This window comes from Malaclemys terrapin, chromosome 1 (assembly GCF_027887155.1).
Source record: "Malaclemys terrapin pileata isolate rMalTer1 chromosome 1, rMalTer1.hap1, whole genome shotgun sequence".
NCBI classification, from domain to species: domain Eukaryota; kingdom Metazoa; phylum Chordata; order Testudines; family Emydidae; genus Malaclemys; species Malaclemys terrapin.
The window spans coordinates 25,617,423-25,629,743 of record NC_071505.1 but is presented as its reverse complement, the minus strand read 5'-3'; the positions used below and the strand labels follow the sequence as shown (position 1 = coordinate 25,629,743).

At 42.4% G+C, this 12,321-nt stretch overlaps 1 protein-coding gene across 4 annotated transcripts in view; it reads left to right on the top strand.

Moving 5' to 3' along the window:
- ORC5 (origin recognition complex subunit 5) overlaps positions 1–12,321 on the top strand; it is a 202,680-nt gene that overhangs the window by 98,544 nt on the left and 91,815 nt on the right. For all 4 annotated transcript variants that reach the window (XM_054017942.1, XM_054017953.1, XM_054017925.1 and 1 more), the window contains exon 12: positions 2,897–2,944. In XM_054017942.1, coding sequence (XP_053873917.1) covers positions 2,897–2,944 — 48 coding nt within the window. The remainder of the gene's footprint in view (positions 1–2,896; positions 2,945–12,321) is intronic.

Genomic DNA, 12,321 nt, shown 5'->3' with positions numbered 1-12,321 from the left:
GGTCTCCCCTCCCCAGGGAACCCCCACCCACTATCCCTACCTCACCTCAGAATAAAGCCACTGCCAGTCACCAACTAGCCCCCGCTCTCTGGGGCAGGCTGCAGTATAGGCCACTCATCACCGGCAAGGTTGGACCTGCTGCCTTAGCCTACCCATGGGCTGCCCTCTGCAACCCCCAGTACCTCTTGGCCTCCTACTAGGCTGCAGCCTGGGGCTATCCAGGCTGGAGCTCCTTAGCCTTTCCCCAGCCCTGCTCCACCCAGGTACTCTGTCTTAGCTCCCTGCAGCCAGGCCCTTCTCTCTCTGAGTGCAGAGAGAAACTGCTGAGCTCCTGGCTCCCAGCCTTTTTATACAGGCCAGCTGTGGCCTGATTGGGGCATGGCCCAGCTGTGGCTACTTCCCCAATCGGCCCAGCTTTTAGAACTGCAGCCCTCTGCCAGGGCTGTTTTAAGCCCTTCCGGGCAGGAGCGGAGTAACCACCCCGCTACAGTATGAATAATCTCCATTTCTACCACAAGTATTGGCTGAGAGCACTTAATCAGGTGTTAAGGCCAAGTTCACAAATTACCAATGTCTCAAAAGCCAGAACAAATAGCACTTTGGGAGAAGCTTTCTAATCTTGTGTCTGTGTCTCCTGGGAGCTGTAGAAGGAGAACTTGTTGTTGGAGTTCTAATGAGATCTGGTGGGATTTGGGCAAAAAACTTTATATTGGCGTCATTAACCAAAGTCTCATAATCGGTGAAATAGGTGTGAACCAAAGGAATCTTGTTGAACCATTAACCTAAAGGTGATACTACTATTATTAAAATAGTTACCACTGTAGACAAATTGAGGTAATGTTGCAAATTAAAAGGAGCAGAATGTTGACAAACAATCACAACAACAAAATAATAAATCTACAGTGATGTCATGAGTTGAAAGAAATTCCAGTACAATGTAATATAAGAGATTCTAAGTGAAAAATTGCAAAACATTTTAAGTGCCCTTTTGAAAAAGGATAACAGTTGACGGGAAGTCACCGTTTTGTGCAAAGTGGGACTGAAAGAAAAAATAGTCTTGTTCTATTGCATACCATATTGAAAATCTGCTTAGAATTTATTTTAAGAAGTGTGTACATGTGTATTTTATACTTTATACTAATGCTAAAAAGGATGCCTATCTATGTACTGTGAGCAGCCTTGACATATTTTAAAAATACATTACAAATAAGATTTTAATGTAACTATTAAACTGCAGCAGTATAATTCATGTAACCCATCACCCACAATCCAGGTAATTTAAAAACTCCAATTATCTTTCCCTTACCCCTCCAACAATTCCTTATTTCTTCCTCAGCCCCTGTGCTTTGCCCTTCCTTGATCCAATCCTTTCTCCCACAACACAATCCTTCTAGATCAGGGGTCTCAAACTCAAATGACCAGGACGGCCACATGAGGACTAGTTCATTGGTCCGAGGGCCGCATCACTGACATCCCCCCCCTCGCTGCCCCCGGCCCTGCCCCCACTCCACCCCTTCCATGAGGCCCTGCCCTACCTCTTCCCACCTCTTCCCTGCCCCCATTCCAACCCCTTCCCCGAAGTCCCCACCCCAACACCGCCCCCTCCCTGCCCCCAGAGGGCGCAGAAGGGATGTGGTGGGGGCTCAGGGCAGGGAGTTGGCGTGCGGGGTGCAGGAGGGAGTGTGGGGTGTGGCAGGGGGTTGGAGGTGCCTGCTGGCCCCGGCCCCGTACCGCTCTGCTCAGCAGCTGGAACCACATCCCTGCGGCCCCGGGGGCAGGGGAGGAACCACGCAGGGCTTGGTGCGCTGCTTGCCGTTCCTCCAGGTATCTCCCCCGAAGCTCCCATTGGTCGCGGTTCCCAGTTCCTGGCCAATGGGAGCTGTGTGTGTGTGTGGGGGGGCGTGCCTGGAAACCAGGGCAACACACGGAGCCCTCTGCTCTTCCCCCCACCCCCACCCCCCCACCCCGCCGCAGGGACGTGATGCCAGCTGCTTCAGGGGGTGGCGCAGGGCTCGAGAGGGGCAATCCTCCGGCTGTAGTTTGCCCACCCCTGGCCTGGATGTAGGCTGGGGGGCACACAGACCGCAGGAAATAGCCCCACGGGCCGTTTGTTTGAGACCCCTGTTCTAGATGAATCTTATCTGCTCACAGGGCATCAGTTACTTTCTTTATTCCAATTACATTGTTACCTGTCTACCCCTGACATGACCTTCATATCCTGTATCTTGGCTTCTTTTTTACACTTTATTGCTTTATTTTGTGGGTATCCTGTTGTCATCTTAGATATAAAACAAAGAAAACTGAGTGCACCTACATCATTTTTGAAGTCTATACAAGGAAAACTGGTTGCATTTAAAAATAAGTGGCAGCCGCTTTCCCATTTCTAGAAAGACAAAGGAACTAACAATGAAACACACTTCGGCGTTTTCTAAAGCTGATTTTTGAGGAGGGGGTGTGGTGGAAGAAGACTCATAGAAATGGCTCTCTGCCTCTTCTGATTAGTGTCATGTTAATTATTTTCTGATGGCTAAGTATTTAATTTTCTGATTTTTAAATTTATACATTTCCCTCAACAAACCACTTTACAAACAGCAACACTGCAGGGTGAAAGTTTTCACCCAGTGTTCACACAGTTCAGATATGAGAGCGCCAAGAAGTAATGCCTAGAGTATGTTAGGATATTTAGGTACTGAATAAGCAGTATTGCTGTTAAGGACAAAGATAACTAATTGGCATGTGATAAGTAGGCAGAACCATGGTAGTAGTACATTACTATAAATGTGTAATGAATAGTTGTATGTTAGTTGATTTTTTTTTCACCCTATTCAAGTTGTATAACATTATTTTAACTTCTTGCTATGTCATATTTGCTCATATTTTGCTTCTGTGTTTACAGCATCATGGGAAAATCAAGAAGACAAACTTTCTGAAAAAACATGAAAAGGTATTTATTTAGCTTTCAATCCTTGTTCACAACTAAATGTTGTTTTCTCATGTAGTAGTGGCTATATATTTTTCCTTCCCCACCTGAATGTATGATTTAAAAAGCATACAAGAGCATTGCATGCAATAATCTCTAGTGCATTGGTTTATTTGATATTTACTTTTCATACAAGGCATTGTTGTCATTATTAATGGACATATTTTTATTTTAAGATGCCACACACTACATTTAATTACAGTCATGTAGTGCAGATCACTTCTGGTCTTATTAGATAACAACATCAATTTGTACGTTTCTCATGTTTCTACTTTTTTAAACCAATACCGCATTTTCTTCAGATGTGCAGTGGTTTTGCTTATAAAAAAAAAAATACTGATGTGGCTCATTATGTTAGAAAAGCAGAGACCTTTTGCTTCATCCTCTTTTATGTCTGAAACTAAGTTTAAACTTTATAGGCAAAATTCTGTGCACATACAATGTGAGAGGAACAATAGGCCAAAATCTTCAAATCTAGTGCCTCAAGTTTTGCTCCCAAATCCATATTTAGGTATAAAGTTAACTGAATAGGCACTAATGTGTTAGCAAATATGGGACTTGGTATTTAGAAGGTCATAGTTAAGGTTATGTTTATGTCATGGAGGTCATGGAAGTCATGGAATCTGTGACTTCTAGAGACCTCCATGACATTCTCTGCTTCAGCCCCAGGGGCTGCAGGACTCTGGAGCTGACAGCCCACAGTGGGGCCCTGGCAGGGTTCCGGCAACAGAAGCAACAAGCGACAGGGGGCCCCCTGCAAAGTTCCAGCCACAGGTGACAGACTCCTGAAGGGGCCTCCCCAGGGTTCCAGCGACAGGTGACAGCCTCACATGGAGGGAGGGGCACGCCTCGGGTGAGTGGCTGGGGTGCCCTGTTTTCTCTCCAGGGTGACCATATTTCCCAAAGCCTCAGCTGCCATGGGCAGAGGGGGAACCCCACAGCTCTCAGCCACTACTGTGGTGGTAGAAACCATGGAGCTGCAGCAGCAAAAGTCACAGACAGGTCACGGCTTCCGTGAATTTTTGTTTATTGCCCGTGACCTGCCCATGACATTTAGTAAAAATAACCAGGACAAAATCTTAGCCTTAGTCATAGTACCCATAAACCCCACCAAGGTCAGTTAGATGTACAGTAGCTTTGAAAATCAGACCACTTTTAGGTGCCTAAATGTGGATTTAGGAGCCTAACTTTAGTCACCCAGGGTTAAAGTTTGACTGCTTGTCTGTTGTGTATAAGGAAAATGTATGTTCCTTAAGGAAATTTGTAATAATTCCATCAGGACAAAGGATTTAAAGAATAGTGGCCAAACCCTTTACCCAAATAAGTTATAACTGTATGGATTTCAGTGGAGTTGCACCAGTGTATGCCAGAAGAGACTTTGATCCTTTGATTGAGTAGCATATGTGTAAATTGGTATATTTAAAAAAAGAAATTCTTAAGCCACATAATTTCACCGGTCTCTAGAATGATGTGAAATGTTAAGAAACTTATTTATATTAACATTTGTGTTGTAAATCCTTAACTCTTAGAAAGCAAGTATCCTTTAGTTATAGAACTCTTGTGTGTCTTGCCTCTGGCATGTGAACTCCAGAGGATTTTCAAAGATTCTAATTATTTTCAGGACTGTTCTCTACCCTGAAAAACATCCACATCTCAAGTTGTGATCATAGGTCTTGTGGGAGGGAAAGGGGAACAGGAATGAATAAATACTGCATCACAGCCCAAATCTTCCTCCTTTCCCTCCAGCTGCAAGAGGTGCCTTGCTCCCTTTCCTATAGGCAATAATATCTCACTTAAGGTGGCAAGATGGGGAAGACAGGAACACAAAGCAACTGGATAACCAGAGATTTGATGTTGGGACATAGAGCCCTCCAGCTCATGGTCTCTATTTTGAATTGGATTCAGACTGACTGACTGTGACCAAGGGTTAGCACCATTAGCCTGGTAGTTTATTGGAGATAGATTGATGTCTCTGTCCAATCCCGCGTAGACAGATGTACTTACATTTAAAAAAAGATTGTTTTTATTTATTATATTATATTATTTTATTTTTATTTATTTATTTAAGCACCCACAAGTGCTGTGCAAACACATTGTAAATTTGGGGGGGGGGGGGCACGGACCACATCTTACTATCTAATGTAAAACCAGATGCAAAAAGTGAGTTAACATGGAATAAGAAGAGGAAGGAGATCAATGCAACAGTGATAAGATCATGCAGAGACATAAACTAGTTAGTGCACAAATTGCTGATTCTGAGTCAATTACCTTTTTCTGTTTGTTTTTTTTTACAAATTCTTTTCCTATTTCCAATTTTTTTAAATAAAGCCCCTGCCTGTTTCTGTTTTCAGTTATTTAAACCTCTGCTTACTTCCTGGGTTTTTTAGCCTCCGTCTGTTCAGTTGTCACTAACTGGCACACACTTATTAGCAGTATTAGCATGCAGATTTAAACTTCTCTATGACTGCATCTGTACCACAAGCTAGAGGTGTGGTTCCCAGCTCTCATACACATACCTGCACTACCTCTCATTGAGTACAAACAAGCCTGAAACTGGTCAGGACGTACTTGGCATGTGACACCCAGAGTTGTGAGGCACCTTCCCTTATCACGAGGAAGCCTTATCTGTGCCTACTGGAGGTCAGTTCCCCAACACCATCAGCCTCTGGCAATACAAGCACTGCCTTCCAGGCCTCTGCAAGCCCTGCTCTCTCTTTACAGGTTAACGATAAGGTATATTACAACCCCTGAGCACTACAAGTGTCCTCCTGGAGCATCTGCACCTGTTCCACTGGACACTCTTTGAATTCACAGATCCACTGCTCCCAAAGGAATAGTGCAGACCAGTTTACCAGTTATATCTCAGGATCACTGCTCTGCTCAACACACGGTACTTATATATGTTTGTAGGAAAAACAAGACATTAACAAAGGAATACAGACTCATGAAGAAGCAAGTAGAATTAATGGAAACAAATGGTTACATATAAAATCATAACACACTTTCTAGAGCCTATATTTAACTAACAAGACATAGAATAAAAATTCATCCAAAATCCTTCTGACCTATTACGGCCAGGCTTGGCTGTGATCTTCCATTCATGAGATGAGTCACACTGTCCTCTTTGCAATCCCAGATATATCAAAATAGCTTTTTGATCATTATTCATAATCAGGGCATCCCCTGCTGATTGTTCTTCCCTGTGGTCTCCCTGTTGTTGACCTTGCAATCTTTTAATTAGCATCTGGCTCCGCATGCTGATAGGTTTACCTTGTGAGAGAGACAATTCACGCTTGACCAAACAAAAAGAGATGAGTCTCCAATCCCCAGCCTGAATGGAATTTTTGCTCATTCATATATTTCACAATGACTAAAATGACCAGTGTGTTGAGACCTCACATGCCACCCTTTGCCACTCTTTTGGAGATGTCCGATGCAGTGGAACCTTCTAAACCTTATTCACCCCTCTGCCAGTTGACACCAAGACGTCCCTGGGTCACAGCATGGCTAAGATGTGCTGTTGCTGCCTATGCTATTGCGATTTCACCGTCGTTAATGTTCTTGTTAGCTCAGTGATTGTCCATGCAAGCTGGGAATCACACCCCTAGCACGTAGTGTAGACATAGCGTAAGTGTTTGTTACCTTACAGCAGGGTTGAGGCACATGAGTAGTGTGGATTGAAGAAGCTTTCGTTGCGGCCCACAACATGATAAATGACTTTCAGATAAATAGAGGACTCTTAGAAGTTTGTGTGGTTAATTTAGCACTTGTCATGACCACAAAACATATTTTTTTAAAGTAAGAATTCTTTCTCTCGAATTAAAATGAACCTTTTGAATAACTATTTACATTGAACATTGTCACGTGTACCTAAAACAATTTTTTAAAGTGTTTTTTTTGGGGGGGGGGCTAGCCACCCTTGAGTCAGACTGCAAGCCTTGCTTTGTTGGTATAGGAAGTTGCTCCTAAGACTTGAATGATCTAATTCCTGGGATTCAAGTTACTTCCCTGTAATATTCAGCTTCAAAGTAAGATTGATTCTAATTAGAATCCCTGATTGGAGCCCCTAAAAGTATTCTGCATAATTCCATTTATAAGAAACTGAGAAGTGCATCCTAGGGTTTAATCTGTATTTAATTTGATCTATGCAATACTTTAAGTGGCTCTCCGGAGCAATTGCGGTATCCTGTTTCTCACATTACATTTCACTATTACTGTTCCGTGACCTAGTCACTTACATAGGTGTAAACATTGGCTGGTAGGTATTCCATTTTACAGGTGAGGAAAGTGAGTGTCATAAACAGATAGTTAAGGGTTAATGCCTCTTTTACCTATAAAGGGTTAAGAAGTTCACCTAGCCTAGCTGACACCTGACCAGAGGAGCCAATGGGAGGACAAGATGGTTCAAAGGGAAGGAGGGAAGTTCCCTTTGTCTGTGAGTTTCACTTTGGACCAGAGTGGGAAAGCTCCAGAATTCAGCCTCTTATTAAGTAGTGAGTATTAGTGAAGGAAATAAATAGGTTTATGTTTATTTCTTTGTAACCTGTCTTGTGCAATTAGAGGAATAGTCAAATTGGATATTTGGGTATTTTTTGTGTGTGTAACTAAGGGTTTGCCCAGGGGAGCATCCTCTGTGTTTGGAATCTGTTGTCTGTGAGAGTAGCAGGTATGCTAATCTCTCCCAGAGGGTTTTCTTTTACCTTTCTTTTCTTTAATTAAAAGCCTTTTTCTTAATACTTGATTTTTTCCTTGTTTTAAGATCCAAGGGGGTTGGATCTGGGTCCACCAGGAGTTGGTGGGAGAAAGGAAGGAGGATGGTTAATTTCTCCTTGTTTTAAGATCCAAGGGGTTGGATCTGTGTTCACCAGGGAATTGGTGAAGAGGCTCTCAAGGCTACCCAGGGAAGGGAATTAGTGCTTGGGAATGGTGGCAGCCAGACCAGATCTAAGCTGTTAATTGAGCTTAGAGCTTCTCATGCAGGTCCCCACATCTATACCCTAAAGTTCAGAGTGGGGAAGGAACCTTGACAGTGAGACACAAAGATCGAAGGCCAAATCTCTGATGTAAACTCATGGAGGTTCACTAACGATAGTTGTTTTGCTAGTTTACACCAGCAAAGAATTTTGCCGTAAGTGGCTTATCTAAGGGCACTAGGAGTCAGGGGCAGAACCAGGCTAAAAAGTTAGGAGATCTTGATTCCTAATTCATTATTCAGTCTGTTAGGCCATAATTTTTTTTTTCTACAACAAGCAAACCTCCCACTTCTGCTTATATAAGACGTACCCCTTTCTAGATAACTGATGGAGTGATACCGCCCCAGTTCACTGCAAGCCCTACTGAGAGTTCTGTGAGATAGAGCTCCAACTGCAGCATCTCCCTAAGCATACTTCGTATGTTCAAGCATGTCAGGTATTGTCTTTGACACTGAGGCCTGGTCTACACTGGGGGAGGGGGATCAATCTAAGATACGCAACTTCAGCTACAAGAATAGTGGGTAGTGTAGACGTACCTTGAGTTTTCTATTGACTTTCGGTGCTGTACCTCTCATCCAGTTCCAGTGTGATAGACTCCTGTTGTGTCAATCTTCCAATTGAAAATGCTCCCTCTTTCAGCTGAGGGAGTTCAAACATGTTGGCTGGCTCAGAAAAGAGAGAACTATAGTAGCATGCTGAGAGCATGAAATCCCCAGCCAGGTGAGGTTAAGAACCCATTCCCTTTTCCCCATACAGAAATGAGGTAGAGCTAAACCTGATGGGTCCTGGTTGAGATTCTGTTCTCTTTTTGAATACTTCAGGCTGTCACTCCCCTTTAAAAAAACAGGAGTACTTGTGGCACCTTAGAGACTAACAAATTTAAGAAGTGGGCTGTAGTCCACGAAAGCTTATGCTCTAATAAATTTGTTAGTCTCTAAGGTGCCACAAGTACTCCTGTTCTTTTTGCGGATACAGACTAACACGGCTGCTACTCTGAAACTCCCCTTTAAGAAATCTTAAAGCTTGGGTACCTTGATTGGGTTTTGTGAAGCGGTGTAAACTTGCGGTGTGATCAGAGAGTTAAGTCAAATAAATAACCGAGAGGCTGGGAATCTTCCACGCTAAAAGAAGCATGTAAACACAAGTAATGGCAACTGGGAGAAAAGCCTTAGTTGAAGTATAGGGAGCTTTGCAGAAAGTACACAGTATTTGTAATGAAGAAAGTTGGGACAGAGTAAAATGAATCAGAAGAGCTTTAAAAAAACACAAAGAAAGAATGAAAAATTCTGAAAGGGAAAGTGTCTTCTATACATTTTATATATAATATATTGGAGTTTTTCTGCTTAGCTCCTTATACAAAAGTCTTATAGAAATGAGACTTGAACATTTCTAAACTGTGTGTATGGGAATTTTAATAGTTTCTGCTAAAGAATTCTGTAAACTGCTTTTGAAATTCTTTTGAAAGGATCTTCTTTAATTCCATCCCTATTAAATTATGGGGCTTTTCCACAAGGTACTGTGTCTAGTAAATAGTCTGAAACTTCTAAGTATGGGAGTCAGTCACTGTAGAGAGACTTGTGAATTCCCAGTACAGTTGAGAAGTATCTGTACAGTGGTTACGCAAATCTTTGTACTCTAATTATTGCTGTTAGCTAATTAAAGTATCTCTATCTCTCTATCCAGACATACCATATATTTACTGAAAAATTATACTGATTATACATATAAGACACTCAGAAAAAGCAATCAGAAAAACAAACATAATTTTTTAACTGGGAGGATAAGAGGGACTAGACGGCTGTATGTCAGAAACTGTATATATATGATTTTAATACTTTTGGTAGTCTATTTCCATATATTTTTCACATTATTGTTCAGCTGAGAGAGGTAACATTTCAAAAGCAGTTTATAGAATTCTTTAGCAGAAACTATTAAAATTCCCATACACATAGTTTGGAAATTTTCAAGTCTAATTTCGATAAGACCTTCGTATCCTCACACCTTCTTGTCAAACTGTCTGAAATGGGCTATCTTGATTATCACTACAAAAGTTTTTTCTCTTAATTAATTAGCCTCTTAGTGTTGGTAGGGCAACTCCCACCTTTTCATGTTCTGTGTGTGTGTATGTATATATATATATATATATATATATACATACAATCTCCTTACTATATGTTCCATTCTATACATCCGATGAAGTGGGCTGTAGCCCACGAAAACTTATGCTCAAATAAATTTGTTAGTCTCAAAGGCTTGGTCTACACTAAACCCCCAAATCGAACTAAGGTACGCAACTTCAGCTACGTGAATAACGTAGCTGAAGTCGACATACCTTAGTTCGAACTTACCGCCGTCCAGACCCGGCAGGCAGGCTCCCCCGTCGACTCCGCATACTCCTCGCGGCGAGCAGGATTACCGGAGTCGACGGGGAGCACTTCTGAGTTCGATTTATCGCGTCCAGACTAGACGCGATAAATCGAACCCAGAAGTTCGATTGCCGCCGAACCAGCGCGGTAAGTATAGACAAGCCCTAAGGTGCCACAAGTACTCCTGTTCTTTTTACAAAAAGTGAAGTTGAATGTCAACACTTAAAGCAGATGTCCCCAAACTGTGGGGTGTGCCCCCTAGTAGGGCGCAGAGGAATGTTCAGGTGAGTGCTCTGGGCCTGGGCCAGCTACCATGGTGGGCGGTGAGGGAGCGCCACCCAACCCAGCCCCTCCCCGCTCCACTCCCAGCTCTGCTCCAACCCCGCCTCCAGCCATGGCCCTGGCTCCCGTCCCCAAGCCTGGCCCTGTCCCCATCCCCAGCCTTGACGTGGCTCTGCATCTGGCTGCAGGCCTGGCTGCCGGCCCAGGGGGTTGGGGCCAGGAGTGGAGCCTCACTTGGCTGCCGGCCCCCACCACAGCCCAGCTGCAGCTCCGCTCTCTCGGCCTCAGGCTGCAGCTCCATTCCCAGCAGGGGTAAGTGGGGGAGCAACCCTGAAAAGTTTGGGGATCTCTGGCTTAGAGTGAAATACAGACTTTGATAGTTTATGCAATTATTAATCGGAATACTGACAGCATTAACTATTGTAATTAGTTGCTGGTTTTGCCTTATGAACAAGTGTTCTCTTTTTTGTAAAGTTGGTTATTTTAGACATTTTATTTTATTTATGTTGATCAGAAACTTATATTTTTGTTAGCTCTTCACGTTGAATTCAGTATGACTTATTAAAATAGTATGTAATGTCTGAAACATCCACACTGAAGCCAATCAAAATGTAAAGCCATACTTGTCTGGTGCAACTTAAGTATTTACTTCCTGTAATTTGATATTAAAATGCCTTGTGATATGAGCAACAAGAATGCTTTCTAAACATGAGATTGAGTAAATTTACAGTGTTTGTGAAGTTACTTTTAACTCCTCATAAAGGGTCCTGGGAAACTGATCTGCTATGTGAAAGCGAAAATAGTCTCAGATATTTCCTGTGTGAAATAATAAACTGATCTGTTCCCATTTCTAGCTTTCTTAACAAAATGGTGTGGTTCCTTGGAGGTTTGAGAGCAGAGTGGTAATACTTCTTAATGTGATTTATCCAGCATGAAGGAAGTGTAAGAGATTAAGACTATTCAAGGCTTAAATCACCCGAAGTAGTAGTCACAAATCCTCTATGGTTTTTATGAGAGATCTGGGGGTTCAGACATTCTCGTTTTGGAGGGACATTTTGACAGGCTTGTGAAAAATTTCAAGGTTTTTGCTGTGCCTAAAAGGAAACAAGAAAATCTAGAATTGTCTAGAAGCTGACAGAAGAAAGGGAATGGGTGGAACAACTGTTGATCAGAGAGGTGTTGGTTACTGAATGGAATCCTTTGTCATTAGAAATTGAAGAGGCGAGTAGGTGGAGCTGTGGACTACTAGGACTTTGGTTAGACTCTAGGAAACTTATAGGAGGTGGGCAAAGAATCTGATAAACATAGTTTTCTTAAAAACAAAACAAAACCCAAAGAGATACCCAAAACAAACCTGGTTAACATCTTATTTTAAATCCACTAGTTTCTCATTCTTACTGTATATATGAAAGCTACTCCTCAATACTGTAAATGGGTAATTAGTGTTTAGTAATTGTGTGCAAATTTAGGTTCACACATACTCTGAATGAATACAATTGAATTAGGTATGCAAAAAGCTAGATGTCTAAATGGCCATTTTCACACAGTTGTGGTTACTGTGTGCTCACATGTGAACACACATACATGTTCCCTTTTTGTGTATGCGCCTGGGCTACCATAATCTTTTCTGAAAATGTTGTTACCACTGCGCACCTATGGCTTAACATGTTAGCTGTTTCTTCCACATCCCAATCACACTAGGAGTTCATCTGCATACTTC